The sequence below is a fragment of the Suncus etruscus genome, chromosome 5 (genome assembly GCF_024139225.1).
Source record: "Suncus etruscus isolate mSunEtr1 chromosome 5, mSunEtr1.pri.cur, whole genome shotgun sequence".
Classification (NCBI taxonomy): domain Eukaryota; kingdom Metazoa; phylum Chordata; class Mammalia; order Eulipotyphla; family Soricidae; genus Suncus; species Suncus etruscus.
In genome coordinates, this window is record NC_064852.1 from 31,907,137 (window position 1) to 31,926,191 (window position 19,055).

A 19,055-nucleotide genomic window follows, 5' to 3' on the forward strand; every position below is an offset into this window, starting at 1 on the left:
TTTTTCAGCGAATATTTTCTTTACTTTTATTGGTACCAAGAGTCAAGCTCAAAGCCTTACATACATATTTGTGCCCTTTACAATTGAGCTACATTTTTAGCCCTGTTTGTATATTTTCTAACTACTCTGGCTTCTTTTGGTTAAGACTAGTGCTCGGTCTGCTCCCAGCATGGTGCAGGGGTTATGATGGCAGTGTCAGAGGTGAATGTAGGATAAAATCTAGGTGTCTCATATGCACTGGATGCACTCCAGCTTATTGAATTCTCTCTTGTTTAATTTAATCTGACTTCTAATGTAGCTGTTGAGAAGATATAGAAATAAATATAAGGACTTCTTTTTTCCTAGCACTGTGGCACGAATTCAGTTTCGTCTTCCTGATGGTTCTTCCTTCACAAATCAGTTCCCTTCTGACGCTCCTCTAGAAGAAGCAAGACAGTTTGCTGCACGGGTAAGTTTATGTCTTGAATCATAGTTTAAAACTATAGATATTGCACTATAAGAAGAAAATATCCATGCAGAGTCTGAAAATATTACATTTTTCATGAGTCATGATTATATCTAAAAGGGATCACAATATGTTGGTGGTATGTTGTGTATTCATCATATATTAGTGCCATGTGGAAACTGCATGTCTGAATTTTGTGTAAAATGGAAATTTGTGGGCTGGAATGATAGCATAGTGAGTAGGGTGTTTGCCTTGCACACAGCCGATCCAGGTTTGATCCCCAGCATCCCATATGGTCCCCAACCACTGCCAGGAGTAATTTTTTTTTTTTTTTTTGGCATTTAGAACTATTTTACTTAAGATTAAAGTTGACAATCCAGGAGTAATTTTGACTACAGAGCTAGGAGTGACCTCTGAGCACCACTAAGTGTGATCCTAAGAAAAATGGGAGTTTGCTTATATTGTGTATTAGATTCTGGAACTTTTTCTCTGCTTAGTATACTCAACTGGAAGTATATAATGCAGATAATTTCCAAAGATCTATTTACTTATTTTTAGATTTTTGTTTATATGTTTGTTTTCTTTGTTTTGTGGGGTCAGTAACTAAACTTAGGGCCTCACACAGGCAAGATAACTACTCTGCTGCTGAGCTCCTAATTTATTTATTTATTTATTTATTTTGGTTTTTGGGTCACACCTAGCAGTGCTCAGGAGTCATTCCTGGCTCCACGGTCAGAAATCGCTCCTGGCAGGCTCAGGGGACCATATGGAATGTCGAGATTCAAACCACCGTCCTTCCACATGCAAGGCCTTACCTCCGTGCTATCTCTCCGGCCCCTGAGCTCCTAATTTTTATATGTAAAATTTTCATGTAAATTTTCCAAAACTTTAATCTAAAGAATTGTCTCTGTGAAAAGATGCAGTTTTACTTTATCTGTCTCACTACATTTTTGCAGGTTGCTTAAAATGTTTTGGGGCCAGTCATTTCTTCACCATCAGTCAATTAGCCAAGCCTAAAATGATTTGGTATCAAGTATGTTCTTGAGAGCATTCCTTTACTCAGAATTTGTTTGTTTTTTTTTTTTTTTTTTTTGGGGGGGGGGTCACACCCAGCAGTGCTTAGGGGCTATTCCTGGCTCTAGGCTCAGAAATCGCCCCCAGCAGGCTCGGGGGACCATATGGAATGCTGGGATTCGAACCACTGTCCTTCTACATGCAAGGCAAACGCCTTACCTCCATGCTTCCTCTCCGGCCCCCATTTACTCAGAATTTGAATGGAAAAGATTCAGAATGTATCTCAAGTGAGGTCCTGGGTTAGTCCATGTCATCACATGCAACCTCTACTCTTGCCCCCACCTAGCACTGGTAGGTCTGGCCTCCACAAGTATAAGGAATTAGTTAAATAATTGTTCAGTAGTTCTGAAGGGGGGGTTTGAGCAGTGGCACAAGCATAAGGCATCTGCCTTGTGTGTGCCTGCCTAGGACAGACAGCGGTTCGATCCCTGGCATCCCATATAGTCCTTCAAGCCAGGAGCAATTTATGAGCTCACAGCCAAGAGTAACCCCTGAGTGTCACCAAGTGTGGCCAAATAAACCAAAACAAAGCAAAACAAAAATGTTCTGAAGGGAAGCCAGAGCAATAGTACATCACGTAGAGCATTTATTTACCTTGCATGTGGCTGACCTGGGATCCCTGGCATCCCATATAGTCCTACCAGCCTGCCAGAAAAGATTCCTGAGCACAGATCCAGGAGTCACCCTTGAGCATCACTATCTGTGGCTCAAATCCCCTGCCTCCAAAATTCTGAAGGATGTTAAATTTTGTGTCTTAAAGATTAGTAAATTCCATTTTATTTTTATTCTTTGATTCTTGATTCAAATTTGATTCTGGGCATTAGATTAGTTTAGGATCTAAAGTTAGTATATTTTTGTTTAGTTCTTTTCACTAGATCTCTTCTCCCCATTTTATCTGCTCTCTCACATTGTTTTTTATTTTATTTTTTTTTTTCTTTCACATTCTGTTTTTTCAAAGGATACCTAAAAAGTTTTCTGCTTTCCTGGTAAGGTGGGCTGGACAGTTTAGGAATTTATTTTCAGAACTCTCTTAGAATCAGTTGCTTACTTGGTTCTCCGTTTGGGGCCTCTCAGAAGGGAGTATACTGGCCTGATGTTTTGCTGTTGGCAGAAACTAGTGAAAAGAATGCCACTCAGGGCTGCAGAAATAATACAGTGGGTCAGCTACTTACCTTGTACATAGCCGACCACATATGGTACCTCATGCATATTACCAGGAATGATCTCTAAAAAGAGTTGGAAGTAAGCCCTGAGCACAGTCAGGTGTAACCAAAACTATTAAAAATCAAAATTTATTAAAAATAGTTAATAAAAGAAAATTTGTGAAAATTATTATATCTCACAGTGGAGTTATTAAAGCCATTGTCTGAGCATTTACTGAGCTGTTTATTGCAAGTTGAGTCTTTTGTTTTGTTTTGCTTATTGAGTTTAGTTGGCATTTACACTACTTCCCATCTGATTTGTTGTGCTATTGGACTCTCAGTAGTGTGGATTTTATTATTTATTTAGCTACTGGGCCACACCTGGCGGCACTCGGGTTATTCCTGGCAGGCTTGGGGATGCTGGGGACTGATAGTATAAGGCAAACAACCGCCTTACCCACTGTGCTCCAGCCAAGTATTGTAGAATTTGGAGGTGTCATGTGGCCACATGTATAACCATATGCCCCAACAGATTATAGAACTGGAATGATTATTGGCCCGCATCCCCTCCTGAAGGATCCGAGTTTTCAGTCTGAAGACCAGTGCCCTTGTGAATTTCTTTGACCTGGTCTCTTTAGAGATGAGTTGTGAATATGGTGAAGGCTCTGGGATGTGGGTGAGGCTGCTGGAACTTCTGGCGGTTCTGGGGGTGGGGAGAGACTATTTGCCTCCACTTCAAGGAGACTCTAGCAGTGATGGCTAACCTTTTTGAGCCTGAGTGTCCAAACTGCCACACAAAACCAAAAAATTTCCTTAAAGTGCCAAGCACATCAATTAAACCTTTGTAACAAGATTTTAGTATCTAAAAACTCTTTATAAATTTTTATAAATTCATTAATTGCGGACCTTCTCGCATGCCACTGCTGGCATGCATGCCGTAGGTTCGCCATCACAGCCCTAGAGTTCTCAGCCCGAAAACTATACTTAGGAGGTTGTTGGCTTGGCATGTTTTCCAAAATAAACTGTGAATCAGTGAAACTGAGCTGTCTGTATGGCAGTGGTTGTGGAATATGTGTATGGATGCTGAAGCTTTTGGAAAGTAAGTGACTTGGGTTAATTCCTTGCCCTTGGGACTCCAGAATTTTCAACCTGAAGATCAGTGTACCCAAGTTTTATTGGCTGGGCTTGGCATCCCTTCCAAGATTAGTTGTGAGGTTGTGAGGCTGAGCAGTTTACATGTTAGAAGCTATAATGTTCTTTTGGGGGAGTATTGGGTGGCTGGACCACACCTTGCAATGCTTGGGGGTTTCTCTTAGCTCTATACTCCGGGACCACTGCTGGTGGCCTCCAGGAGCACTATGGGATGTCAGGGATCAAACCCAGGTAGGCTGTATGCAAGGCCAGCTCCCTACTATTGGGTTGGAGCTGTACCATTGCTCTGACCCAAGACATAATTTTTTAAAATTCAGTTTACTTTACTTGGTTTTAGGAACTATATTTGCTTTTTAAAATTTTAATATTTGTTTATTTTTGGGTTTTGGGCCACACCCGGTGATGCTCAGGGATTACGTCTGGCTATGTGCTCAGAAATTGCTCCTGGCGGCCGGGCGGTGGCGCTGGAGGTAAGGTGCCTGCCTTGCCTGCGCTAGCCCAGGACGGACCGCGGTTCGATCCCCCGGCGTCCCATATGGTCCCCCAAGCCAGGAGCGACTTCTGAGCGCATAGCCAGGAGTAACCCCTGAGCGTCACCGGGTGTGGCCCAAAAACCAAAAAAAAAAAAAAAAAAGAAATTGCTCCTGGCTTGGGGGACCATATGGAATGCCAGGGGATCGAGCCGTGGTCCATCCTAGGCTAGTGAGTACAAGGCAGACACCTTACCGCTTGTGCCACTGCTACAGCCCTATATTTTCTTTTCTTTTTTTTAAAACTATGTGAAGCATTTTCTTTATTTTTTTTTTTTTTTTTTTTTTTTTTTTTGGTTTTTGGGCCACACCCGGTGACGCTCAGGGGTTACTCCTGGCTATGCGCTCAGAAGTCGCTCCTGGCTTGGGGGACCATATGGGACGCCGGGGGATCGAACCGCGGTCCGTCCTAGGCTAGCGCAGGCAAGGCAGGCACCTTACCTCCAGCGCCACCGCCCGGCCCCTATTTTTTAAAATATTTTTATTTAGGCACCATTATTAAAAATTATTACATGATTGTAGTTGGGTTTCAGTCATAAAAAGAACACCACCCCCCTTCACCAGTGCAACATTCTCACCACCAGTGCCCCCATCTCCCTCCTTCTCACCCCCTGCCTCACTCATTAACATTGTCCTAATAGTTGCTAGTGTAATTATTTCTCTAACTGCACCCTCCACTCATTGTCAGTTTTTATGTTACAAGTTCCTTTTGGATAGTTAAAGTTTTCAGTTGTCTTTGTTTTGGGGAGGTTTTGTTTTTGCTTTTGCCATATCCAGCTATGCTCAGAGTTTACCACTGGCTCTGAATTCAGGATTTATTCCTGGAGGGGAAAACGGTGGAGACCATATGTGGGTGCCAAGGAGTGAACCAGGCTTCAGCAAACAAAGCAAATCTTTGGATCTGAAGTTTTCATTATTTTTAGGGCTCAAAAGTATTGCTACTATGTTTTGAGTTTGTTTCAGTTAACTTTTATATTTTACGCAGCTTTGAACTGAATCAATTGTTTGGGATGCATATAAGTTGTTAAAATTATACTATATAAAGGCATAATTATAAATTTTAATATAAGTTATTGTTATGTTACAGACTGTTGGCAACACTTATGGCAATTTTTCACTAGCAACCATGTTTCCCAGGAGGGAATTTACCAAAGAAGATTATAAGAAGAAATTAATGGATTTGGAACTTGCCCCAAGTGCTTCAGTAGTCCTGTTGCCAGTATGTATATAACAGAATTTTTTTCTCTTCTGACATGTCAGTTCTTACTGCCCTGTTTGTTTTGCTCTTGACTTATTTCATAATTAGTAGAAGAGTACATCTTAAAAATTTTTTAAATTTAAATAAAAATTGATATGTTTATTCTGTGTTATATATGCAAGAATTATTAATCTTGCTTTTATTAACTACTAATAGTTAATTTTGAACTTTTATCTTATTTTCTGTGCCGGGGATCAAATCTAGGACCCTGTGCATGCCAGCCCAGAATTTTTACAGTTGGAGAAACTTAAAAATGTTTGTACTGTGATTGTACCTATTAAAAAACATCTCTAGGGGCCAGAGTGATAGCACAGCATGGAGGACGTTTGTTTTGCACACAGCTGACCCCAGGGTTCAATCCCTGGCATCCCCTGAGTTGCCAGCGGGTAATTTCTGAGTTCAGAGCCAGGAGTAACCCTTGAGTGCTACCAGATATGTCCCCAAAATAAATAAAAACAAAAAGAATAGAAATAACAACAATAACAGCAATAAAAAATCTAGGAATTCCCAAGTATATATGCTTGAAAATCAGTGAAAGATGGTAATTTTACCTTTTCGGAGTAAACTAAAATCTGGGGGGCATTATTTTCTAAGTAAAATTTATTTTGACTCTTGAATGTGTTACAATTAAGCTTGTGTGATCTTTATTTAGACTTCTTTATTTTTAGGCAGGAAGACCAACTACTTCCATGGTACATTCTTCCAGTGGAGATATTTGGACATTATTGGGAACAGTACTTTACCCATTCCTTGCCATTTGGAGGTTGATTGGCAAATTCCTGTTTAGTAATCCTCCTGCACAGACCTCATCAAGAGCAACAGCATCAGAAACTTCGGCATCTAGCCACTCAGAGAAAAGGTATTTTTTCTGGTGCCTAATTCAAGTAATAACTAGTGCCATATTCAGTGAGAACATTTGCCTTCTTGCTGTATACATCATCCTCATTAATCAAAGTGTAGTTAAAGAGTACAAGTATTGGGCCCGGAGAGATAGCACAGCGGCGTTTGCCTTGCAAGCAGCCGATTCAGGACTAAAGGTGGTTGGTTCGAATCTGGGTGTCCCCGTGCCTGCCAGGAGCTATTTCTGAGAAGACAGCCAGGAGCACCGCCGGGTGTGGCCCAAAAACAAAAACAAAAAAAAGAGAGAGTACAAGTATTAGGAAACATGGAACCAGGGAGATAGCTCATAGAATTAATGTGCATACTTAACATGTTAGAGACCTGGATTTGATTTCTAGCAGCAGCACGCACACCTGTATTTTGAGCTAGGAATAGCCTCTGAGCACCACTAGGTGGTGTCCAAAGACAGAGGAAAGGATGGGTTTTGGACAGTGTATGACTGAAACTCAGTCGTGAACAGTTCATTAACTGCCTCGATGCAATTCATTTTAAAAATTTATTTAAGGGGGCCGGGCGGTGGCGCTGGAGGTAAGGTGCCTGCCTTGCCTGCGCTAGCCTAGGATGGACCGCGGTTCGATCCCCCGGCGTCCCATATGGTCCCCCAAGAAGCCAGGAGCAACTTCTGAGCGCATAGCCAGGAGTAACCCCTGAGTGTCACAGGGTGTGGCCCAAAAACCAAAAAAAAAAAAAAAAAAAAAGAAAAAAAAAAAAGAAAAATTTATTTAAAGGGGCCGGCGAGGTGGCGCTAGAGGCAAGGTGTCTGCCTTGCAAGCGCTAGCCAAGGAAAGGACCATGGTTCGATCCCCTGGCGTCCCATATGGTCCCCCCAAGCCAGGGGCAATTTCTGAGCGCTTAGCCAGGAATAACCCCTGAGCATCAAATGGGTGTGGCCCGAAAAACAAAAAACAAAAAAAAATAAAAATAAAAATTTATTTAAAAAAAAAAAAGACGGGCCCGGAGAGATGGCACAGCGGCGTTTGCCTTGCAAGCAGCCGATCCAGGACCAAAGGTGGTTGGTTTGAATCCTGGTGTCCCATATGGTCCCCCGTGCCTGCCAGGAGCTATTTCTGAGTAGACAGCCAGGAGTAACCCCTGAGCACCGCTGGGTGTGACCCAAAAAGTAAAAAAAAAAAAAAAAAAAAGAAAAAAAAGACAATGATCTCAGTTAAAAATTAAAAAAGAAAAGAAAAAGTTAAGTTCTGAAACTTAGGCAGCACCCCTTCTCCTGGGAAGTTCACAGTGTTTGCTTAGATATATTTCTTAGAACCTGCTTTACCTCTACTTTTTTCATTTTATTTATTGAATTCTCTTTTATTCTGTAATAATAAAGGCAGATTTTTTTCCCTTAAAAGGAAAATTTTTTCTAGTTTTTGTATGGGTTAAATGATAATACAGCAGATAGGGCATTTTGCCTTGCATGTGGCTGATCTGAGTTTGATTCCTGTATCCCATATCCCATATCCCTGAGCCTGCCAGGAGCTAGGAGTAATCCCTGAACCTCACTGGGTGTGGCTCAAAATTTAAAAAAAATTTTTTTATATCTAGTATGGCATCTAATACACTGCACATTTATATTTTTATTCCCTTTGATAATGTTCTTATGAACAGGATCATGGATACTTGCTTGTGGTGTTTGCTGGAGGTTGACATTAGGTTGCAGTGATTGTACTCTCACAATGGTATTTACCCATCTTGTTTCCACTTTTTTATTACATATTTTATATTTTTCCCATTCTCTTTTTGCTGGGAGTCATAAAGGATTGACTGTGGTACTCAAACATTTAGCTGTGCTTGCCATAAGCCTTGCCTTCTTTTTGTTATGCTTACACACGCTCACTATTGATTATTCTTTCAGGTCAGGGGCTTCACATCTTTTAGTTGTAATGTACTCTTTTTTGTTTTTTAGTGGCACTTTTACTCACCTCTGACTCTGGTGTTCTGAAAGGTCTGCACACTGTTGCAATCCTCAGGGTTGCAGAAATAAAGGAGGAGGACAATGCTCATGTGTAGGCTGTCCCAGGCATCAAACTCTTGGCCTCATGCTTATAAGGCAGGTGTTAGATATAGCTACTGAGCAAGTCCTCCTCCCCTTTGCCCAAGGCAGATTATTTTCTAGTATAAATAATAATGGACTTGAGGCCAGTGAGGAACATGTTTATCCTATCTGTGGCAGAACCATGTTTGATTTCCAGCATCCCATATGATGGTGCATCCCTGTGCATCCTAGGAGTAATTCTTGAGTGCAGAGCCAGGTGTTAACTCCTGAACATCACTGGATATGGCTCGAAAACAAACAAAAAATTGGTAATGGGCCATAGGTGTTGCTGGTGGTTGAACTCGGTTTGCCGTAAGACATGACAAGTGCCTGGCCTACTGGACAGTCTCTCTGGCCAAGACCTTTCATGCATGTTTACCATTCCTCACACACTTTTGTATGCTGAGTAATGAAGATCTTTGTGGGGTTTTTGTTGATTTTATTTTTGGGCCACACCCTGTGACGCTCAGGGGTTACTCCTGTCTATACACTCAGAAATCACTCCTGGCTTGGGGAGCCATATGGGATGCAAGGGGATTGAATTGCGATCTGTCCTAGGCCAGGGATCACAAGGCTAGCGCCTTACTGCTTGTGCCACTGCTATGGCCCATTTGTGCCCTTTTCTTAAGTGATTGTTTTTTGTGCCTGTTATTTTTAACAAGATCATTCCTAGCTTTATGTTTTTTTGAGTTTCTAGACTAAAGCTTCTCAAAATACTTGACCTACTGTTCCCCCTGCTTAGAAACAAAATTATTCAACTCCCCACCCTGGAAATTGGCTGTTTTGATCAAACAAAGAGGCCTTCAGTTGTATAGGGGCTACCACCACCCCTGGATCATTCCAGTACTCCCCAAGAAGCTGCTAATGCCCACTTTGATAAACATTGCCCTAGATGAAGATTTGTGCTTTGCCTTTTTTTTTTTTTTTTTTTTTTTTTGGTTTTTGGTTTTTGGGTCACACCCGGCCACACTCAGGGCTTACTCCTGGCAGGCTCAGGGGACCATATGGGATACCAGGATTTGAACCACCAACCTTCTCCATGAAAGGCAAACGCCTTACCTCCATGCTATCTCTCTGGCCCCTAGATGAAGATTTGTACAATTTGCTTAGCCTTTATCTTTTTGTTGTTGCTTGTTTGGGGGCCATACTGTTGGTGTTTAGGATTTATGCCTGCTCTATGCTCAGAGATCACTCTTGGCAGTGTTTGGGGTGGGACCATTTGAGGTCAGGGATTAAACCCTGATCAGCCATGTGCAAAGCAACTGCCCTGCTTGTTTGTTGTATTATTTCTCTGGCCTCTGTTTAAAACGCCTTAATCTTGAGTTCTTTGATTTTAGGCAAAAAAGACTAATTGTATCCTTTGTTTGCACTATTCACTATGACACATAATTTGGGGCAGCTAGAAATTCTTTTCTTAGAGCAGCATTGAAAGCAGGCCTTGTTGGTGCTAGATTTTAGAACTCTTAAGCAATATAGGTGGAAGCATTTAATCCTGAATAACTGGTATAGGATATATGGGTTGCTATATGGATTGGTTTGTTTGTTAGTTGTGGGAACTATAGCTCAGGATAGTTATTTGGTGCTGGGGATTAAACCTAAAGTCTTGCATTGCACTCCTGTATCATTTGAACCACATCTCTAGCCCCAAGGTAGATTTTAAAATTTTTTTCAGGGGACTGAGATAACACAGCAGTAGGGCATTTTCCCTACATGGCCTACCCAGGACAAACCTGGGTTCCATCCCCAGTATCCCATATGGTCCCCAAACCAACCAGGAGTGATTTCTGAGTGCAGAGCAAGGAATAACCCCTGAGCGCTATTGGGTGTGGCCCAACCCCCCCCCCCCCCAATTTATGTTTCAAATTACGAAAAAAGATCTTGGAACAAAAGACATGAATGACTATTAGAGGGTGAAGCTTTGTGTTTTTGAGATTTTCCTTTTTTTTTTAAAATAACTTTCCCTACCTTCTAGTGTTATTGAATGCATTAAAATTCACTCCTGGGGCTGGAGAGGTAGCCTGGAGGGTAGGGTGTTTGCCTTGCATGCAGAAGGGAATCCCATATGGCATTCCATATGGTCCCCTGAGCCTGCCCGGGGTGATTTCTGAGTGTAGAGTCAGGAGTAGCCTCTGAGCGCTGTTGGGTGTGGACCCCCCCCCAAAAAAAAAATTTACTCTTATATTTCTACTCATTTCCAAATAGATTGTTCAATCTAACTCGTTCTTCAAGATTATTAAAGGAGTAAGAATTAGAAATTCATCATGTCTGTAAATTAGCCTTTAAATGGCTTTATAAAGTCCTAGTAACATATTTTTTTTAGTAACATGCTGCATAAAATAGATTAGTTGACAAATATTTCCACATTCTTAATAAGTCATCAAGAATATTTAGAAATGGAAAATGACTTGGTTGATTTGGCTTGAAGAATATAAAGTTACATAATGTTTAGTAAATTGTTAAAGACACAGTTTTTAAAGGAAATTGTGTATGTGCTTGGAAGGAGAGGTGTGTGTGTGTGTGTGTGTGTGTGTGTGTGTGTGTGTTTGTGTGTGCGCACATGCTTGCGTTCTTTCACATGCTGGGAATTTATCCAAGTTTCAGTCATCCCAGCTGATAGTAGGGAAAGTCAATGGAAAATGATTACTGATACTAATGGAAGCTTAAAAAGTTTTGCATATTAAAATGTAAGATGTTTTACATTTTATATTTTCACTTTTCTCCTTTTATTCCTTTTATATTAGGGAACCAGTGAGAAAAAGAGTGTTGGAGAAACGGGGGGAAGATTTTAAAAAAGAGGGTAAAATATATAGACTGAGGACTCAAGATGATGGTGAAGATGAAAACAACACTTGGAATGGAAATTCTACTCAACAGATGTAGTGACAAGTACAATATGTGCAATAATCATTGTTTCTCTGATGATTTAATTCAACTAAAATTTTACTGGAGAAGTGGGACTGCTTTATATTTTTCAGCCGATCTATAAAGTCTCCTTATTCCTGCTTAGTGGGTTAAAGTTGTTTAACTCAGACGTGTCAAGAGATAAAATAATTAGCTGCTAGGTCCTTGCATATGGTAACCAACTGCTAGAAGCTTAAAGGAATCAGAAGGTCTGCTGCAACCTCCCCTTCTCAGCTTTCTTACTCAGTATTTCATACACCCACTAGCCCTATATTCTCAGATAATATGTTTTGTTTAGAGCTAATTTGCTCCAGAACTCTTAAGTCCATTCTTCAGTAAATGGTATGTCCCTGAGAAAGTTTACTGAGTCAGAGCATTTTAACTAGCCAATCAGATAATTTATGTTTAACATTCTTCTTTTTGCTCATCAACTGCAAGCAAAACCTTGTAGTTTTTAATCTTAAGCACTGAATAAAAAAATGTTTTCCAAAAAGATTTGTATTTATTTTATGTATTGTATTTATTTTGGTTTTTGGTTTTCGGGCCACACTTGGCAGCATTCAGGAATTACTCCTTGCTCTGCACTCAGAAAGCACTCCTGACCATATGAGATACCAGCTGCACGCAAGGCAAATACCTACCTGCTGTGCTATCACTCCAGCTGAAAGACTTCATTTAAAAATTTCTCCTAGTGCAATAAAAATTCTTTTTGGGGGGCCCACACCCAGTGACGCTCAGGAGCAGCTACTCCTGGCTATGTGCTCAGAAATTGCTTCTGGCTTAGGGACCATATAAGATGCTGGGGTTAGCGCATGTAAGGCAAACACCCTATCGTTTGCGCCACCACACTTCAGAACAGCAAATATCTACAGAGAAGTAAGACAGTATTGGTTCCCACATATCTCCTCTCCATTATTGTCAAAATTTTACATTATACCTTACTAATAGGAGAAAGTCAATTTTTATTAATAGAGTCTTTATTTCTTTAGTTTTACCTGCTCTTTATCGATTTCAGAATTCCAACCAACCTTCATTTACTTTTCCTGTTCCTTAGATGCTACTTGGATGTGAGAATTTAGCTTTACTAGTTTTTGATGACCTTGCAAGTATCATCAATTTTATAGTATGCCACTCTACTGAAATCTGGTGCAATTCCTAAGAGGAAAGTTAGGAGTTAGGGGAAGATCAGTTTGGTATAATTCTCATTTTAGAAACACAGATTATACAGAGTGATAGCACAGTGGTGGGGCATTTGCCTTGTATGCAGCCACCCTAGGACAAACCCCGCTTTGATTCCCGACATCCCATATGGTCCCCCAAGCCTGCCAAGAAGTGATTTCTGTTTGTTTGTTTGTTTTTATTGTTTTTGGGCCACACCCATTTGGTGCTCAGGGGTTACTCCTGGCTAAGTGCTCAGGAATTGCCCCTGGCTTGGGGGGACCATATGGGACTCGGGAGATCGAACCATGGTCCTTCCTTGGCTAGCACTTGCAAGGCAGACACCTTACCTCTAGCGCCACCTCGCCGGCCCCAAGAAGTGATTTCTGAATGCAGAGCCAGGAGTAACCTGAGTGCTGCCAGGTGTGACCCAAACCACAAAACAAAATAAATACAATACATAAAATAAATACAAAAATACTCTACACATAATAATCTTATTTTTGCTTTAACTTGTTATCCTAGCACCTTTTTTCTGTTGCACGGGACCCTGTTGAGGTCATGTGCCTGGTTCCCACACTAACCCTACCTGCTTAGGAATTCTCAAGAAAGTAGCTGGAATACTTACCTGGCAGGGGAGATACCATGATCACGAAGGTGGTTTTCCCAGGGTGAGGCTTATCCATTGCACTCCGGATGTGCTGACCCCTGCGATTTCCCCAAATGTGGGAAACTCGACTGCATAATTTGTGGTAGTGGGGGACTGCGTTCGCGCTCTCCCCTGATTAAAAAAAAAAAAAAGAAAGTAGCTGGTCTTTTTTATCTGACGATTCTTAAATTACTTTCGTACCTTTAGAAAAGCATCATTTTTGTAGTGTTAGGGTTTTTATTCCATCAGATAAAGGTGATCTAATCACCTCTGTTTCTGGATTGAAAAGCAGTACTAGGGTCCGGAGAAATAGCATGAAGCCTTTCATGCAGAAGGACGGTGGTTTGAATCCCAACATCCTATATGGTCCCCTGTGCCTGCCAGGGGCTACTTCTGAGCAACGAGCCAGGAGTAACCCCTGAGCACTGCCGGGTGTGACCCAAAAACAAAAAAAGGAAAAAAGAAAAGAAAAGCAGTACTAGAGTAAGCATATAGAGGGTCTTTGACTGTTCTATGATTGGGCAAGAAGAGAGTGCAAATTTTGCCTACAAAATAGCACTGACATCTTTGGAGGGGTGGGAATCATGCCCATTGGTGCTCAGGGCTTACTCCTAACTCTGTAATTAGGCATCAGTCCCTGGAGGTGTTAGGGGGAAGCATATGTGGTATAAGGGATCCAATCATGCAAGTTTTGTGCAAGACAATTTTCTAAACTCTTGCACCATCTTTCTAGCCCAATTTTGACCTTTAAAAATATTGATGCACTGGAGAGAATAAGATCTTTACCTTGCACACTACTTTCACCACATACGATCACATAAACACCACTAGGAGTTACCTCTGAACACAGAAACAAAATATCTGAGTATTGCTACTTGTAGCCCAAAGCACTACCCTTCTCCCAATGTTAAGAGGGTAGGGTCTGAACCCTAGATAGCATAGCTCCACCAAAGCACTGCAGGAATATATCTGGGTCTATGAGATCTACTGGGGGTAGATCTCCTACCAAATGCTGAAGAGCATTGGCAAGGAAACAGATAGGAGATGGTATTGGTAGAGTAATGAAAACTGGCATACTTATCTAGAAATCATTTTCAGAAACACATAATTTTATGTTTTGTTTTTGTTTTTTTGTTTTTTGTTTTTTTTTGGCGGGGGAGCACACACACAGGGACTCGGGTTACTCCTGGCTCTGCATTCTGGAATCAACTCCTGGAAGGCTCAGGGGACCATATGGGATGCCAGGAATCGAACCCTGATTGTCCACATGCAAGGCAAGTGCCCTATCCTCTGTGCTATTGCTCCAGTCCTATTTCATACTTTTTGATTCAGTAATGGGATTGAGTTCACAGTCTCATGTATTCTATCACTAAAGTTGTACTTCTAGCCAGTCAACTAAATATTTCTAAAAATTGCTCATAGATTCATAAATGCAATGCTCAATATAAACATAAATGCTGTTTATCTTTCTTAATAATCATAAACCAATTACATTCTAGAGAAATAATTTTTGATGAGAAATGATATAATACTAATTCAACAAATTCACCTGCTATCTGTAGAGGGTATGGGAGGAAGGAAGCGGGATACAAAGTTGTGGGTTCAATCTGACCACAGCTATGTAAATACATTTTATGTATATATAGGTAGTATGGATCAACGTACATGTAAAGAAAAAACACTACAATCCTAATAATGGTAAAAGTGTTTAATGTAATTTTAGTTCTCTTGAGGACTTGCAGCTTCCGTTTTTCTGCAGTGATCATATTTTCATAATTTAGAAAGTGAATTTGAAAAAGAATTATCTTCAGCAACCATCTCATTTAAGTGAAGATTTGTCATCTTTTAAAATACACAGTATTGGGGTTGAAAAAGAAGTTGGGGCCGGAGAGATAGCACAGCAGTAGGACATTTACCTTGCATGAGGCCAACACAGGATGGATCCAGGTTCAATCCCCGGCATCCCATAGTCCACCGAGGCTGCCAGGCTCAATTTCTGAATGAAGAGCCAGGAGAAACCCCTGAGCGCTGCCAGCTGTGGCCCCAAAACAAACAAAAATGTTGCCAAATTGGTGTATCTTTACAAGTAACAGAGCCTGCCAGGAGTGATACTTGAGCACTACCAAGTACTGTCCAAAAACAAAATTAAATGTAGACCTTAGAAGAAGATACACAGAGGAATGCATCATAATCTTGAATAAGAGGATGACTTCAGTTACATATTTAAAGAATATAGTAAAAAGATTCAAAAGAGGGCTGGGAAATAACACAGGGGTTAAGGTGGTCCTTGCGTCCAGCCAACCCCCGTTTGCCTCACCAACACCACATATAGTTCACTGAGCACTGCCAGAAATCACTCCCAGCTCATGCCAAGAATAGTCTGAGCACTGCCAGGTGTGGCCCATCCTTCTCCCCCGAAACTCCCTAAAAATTCAAAACCATATAGGTCACAAATTAAAAATGAAATCTTTATTCTTTAATATTAACCCCAGTTAAATTCCCAAATATTAATGCTTGCTTTTTTTGTAATCTTCAGAAAAAAATTTATGCATATAAGCAAATATGTAATGTTTATTTTTTAAATAAAGGGTCTCATATCCTGCATCTTGCTTTTTACTTAGTCTTGATCTCTTTCGACTCAATAAGCTACCTCATTTTGTTGGTGGCAGCATAGTGCTCTATTTGGTAAATGAATCACAACTTATTTTCTCTTCTTTATGAAACATTTATTACTTATGACACGTTTTTAGTTTTCTACTATATGTATTTGTTGCATTAATTAATTAGCGATGGGGCTGGATGGTGGATGATGCCATCCAGCCCACATGGCTCTGCAACCTCCATGCAGCCGGCGAGTTCCAGGCCCAGGTGAAATTACTCACTCACACGCAGCCATCAGGAAGAATCATCTTTATTCATGCCCTTGCCACCACAGGTGTGTGGCCTATGTCAACCTTTTAAGCACAGCTATATTTTGCTAGCCCTGCATCTTATCTCCTGTTAGCCATCTTCCCTTTCGGCTCCATGCGGCCCAAAGATCCAAAAGCCAGAAAGCCAAGCCGGGCCAAAAGAGAAACGGCAAAAAGGCCCGAATCCCCTGGCTCAGAGGTTTATCTATCCTTTTCCAGACCCCTCCCAGAAATGGGAGGTCTTGCAGGTAGTTACACCTATTATCCGGTTCCCAAAACTCCTCCCAGATATGGGTGGGTCTTGGGGTACACCACATTTCCCCCTTTTTTAAATATTTTCATGCGCCAACGTAATAAAGTGAAAATTAATATACCAGCCCTTTTCAAAAACACATTTTTGCAAAATATACTCTACACCTGTAACCTAAAATTCTATTAATGCTCTTTTACCAAGCACTATTTTGGAACTTTCATGTTCCTATTCTTTTAAACTATATTGGGGGAACTTCACTGTTCCTATAACTTTTCTATACACAAGTATTTTAGCATACATGCATAACATACATTTTAAAAACAGGCTAAGTACATTAAAATACACAGTAAAACATTTTGCAATTGAAAATATTAACTCTTGGGGCCGGGCGGTGGCGCTAGAGGTAAGGTGCCTGCCTTGCCAGCGCTAGCCTTGGACGGACCGCGGTTCGATCCCCCGGTGTCCCATATGGTCCCCCAAGCCAGGAGCGACTTCTGAGCGCATAGCCAGGAGTAACCCCTGAGCATCACTGGGTGTGGCCCAAAAACCAAAAAAAAAAAAAAAAGAAAATATTAACTCTGAAAGACAACAAAACACATTTAAATTATAAAGAAAATGACTTAAGACAAAGATGCAGGTGGTTAGAAATTAGATGTTTAAATGAGCTAAACTGAATTACTTCCCTTTTATTTTTATTTTTTAACTACTAAGTAAAACTTATCCCATCACCAACTATGAGTAAAATATTACTACCCACTAATTTTCTACACCTAAAACCATAGTTCAGATGATTAATTTGTCCCACGCTGATCTCACCACGTGGCTTCTTTAAACTTTTAAAGTTCAGATGTTGTTTTGTCCCACGCTGATTTCACCACGTGGCTTCCTTTCAGTTTCAGTCCCCGCAGACGGTTTTGTAGACCATGAGGTTCCCGGTTCGCTGTGAAAAGGTGTGAAGAAAAAAATAACAAAAATAAGTAAGAACTGGAAAATAGCCAATAGAAGAAAAAACTAGGCGCCCTAACCTGCACTCCCCTAAAGAAAGCTCCCAGCTAAGCTAACTCCCGAAGCACTCTAACTTCCCTAATTTACACTTCAATTAAGTCCCTAAAGAAAGATCCCAGCTAAGCTAACTCCTTAATTTACACTTCATTTAAAGCTCACTTAAGCTCCCTGGGAACCTTTCCACTCCCCCACTCCCTAAAAACTCCCCTTCCTTTGAACTAACCAAAGCCACAATTCACGGAAGACCCTAACTCACTTTAAATTAGGCATATGCCGTCAGGGGAAGGACAAAGATACGCACATGACCCCAGGGGCAAACACTGCCCCATCTGTTACACAGGGTAAACAAAATGCCTCCTTCCTGGGCTCTGACGCATAACTTCTTCTGTGGCGGGAGATAAGGAGAGATGCCTCCTTCCTGGCAGGTGTGTTCTCATGATATGTATGGCCTTTTTACCCTATAAAAGTTTGGCTGAATGCTAAAGGGGGGCCGAATCTCCCCTACTCGGTCCTGAGTTATGAGATTCGGTCCCAGCATGCTGAGATATTAAAATCCCTCGTGTTATTGCAGCAAGTCTGGTCTCTGTGTCTCTGTGGGTGCGCGCATATCCTGAGCCTGCAGCGGAGTTCTCCTACGGGGGAGTTCTTTCAGCTGGAGGGTGGATTCCAGGTTTTTTGCTTTTCCGGGCAAAGCTGAGCCCAGCCAAGCCGATCCCAGCCGAGATACCACCAGCCGAGCCCAGCCGCTTTTCCCCTCTGGGCATCACTTTGGATGTTCAGAGTTCCAAGTGATTTAAACTAAAAGTTCAGTCCGAAATTTTCAAAGTCGAAATTCAAATTCAAGCCAAAGGTCATTCTCAGAAAATCAGTCCATTTTTAATACAGTCTTTTTTCTCCTCCGTTTCCAATTTAGACTTTTAATAAGTTTTTGTATAGGCCGAGGTTTTTGTTTCTTGTAACAAAGTTTCAGTTCTGGGCCTTGGCCAGAGGTGGTGCAAGCTTTCACCTCTCTTGTTTTAATGGCCTTTGAACCCCCAGATGGGGTGTCGGCCATCTTTGAAAATGGTTGCACGTGGCCCAGGGTTTTGGGCTCAGTGCACCCGACAAGAGCCAAAATTAAACTGAAAAGCAGAAATATTATCATTGTTGCTGATTTCTTGGGTCCAGGATTCAGGTCAAAGTTCGGAGCGCCAGATGTTGCATTAATTAATTAGCGATGGGGCTGGATGGTGGATGATGCCATCCAGCCCACATGGCTCTGCAACCTCCATGCAGCCGGCGAGTTCCAGGCCCAGGTGAAATTACTCACTCACACGCAGCCATCAGGAAGAATCATCTTTATTCATGCCCTTGCCACCACAGGTGTGTGGCCTATGTCAACCTTTTAAGCACAGCTATATTTTGCTAGCCCTGCATCTTATCTCCTGTTAGCCATCTTCCCTTTCGGCTCCATGCGGCCCAAAGATCCAAAAGCCAGAAAGCCAAGCCGGGCCAAAAGAGAAACGGCAAAAAGGGCCGAATCCCCTGGCTCAGAGGTTTATCTATCCTTTTCCAGACCCCTCCCAGAAATGGGAGGTCTTGCAGGTAGTTACACCTATTATCCGGTTCCCAAAACTCCTCCCAGATATGGGTGGGTCTTGGGGT

General features: G+C 41.5%; 1 protein-coding gene and 1 non-coding gene across 2 annotated transcripts in view; both read left to right on the plus strand.

Annotated features, from left to right (window-relative positions):
* UBXN4 (UBX domain protein 4) overlaps positions 1-11,930 on the plus strand; it is a 48,972-nt gene extending 37,042 nt beyond the window's left edge. The window contains exons 10-13 of the mRNA XM_049773660.1: positions 346-448; positions 5,431-5,562; positions 6,270-6,460; positions 11,278-11,930. Of these exons, the coding sequence (XP_049629617.1) occupies positions 346-448; positions 5,431-5,562; positions 6,270-6,460; positions 11,278-11,416 (565 nt within the window). The 3' untranslated portion in view covers positions 11,417-11,930. The remainder of the gene's footprint in view (positions 1-345; positions 449-5,430; positions 5,563-6,269; positions 6,461-11,277) is intronic.
* A 1,285-nt stretch (positions 11,931-13,215) lies between these two features.
* Positions 13,216-13,379, plus strand: LOC126010580 (U1 spliceosomal RNA). Its single transcript, XR_007496602.1, has one exon. It is a non-coding gene; the product is annotated as a U1 spliceosomal RNA (small nuclear RNA).
* The last annotated feature ends 5,676 nt before the right edge of the window (positions 13,380-19,055 follow it).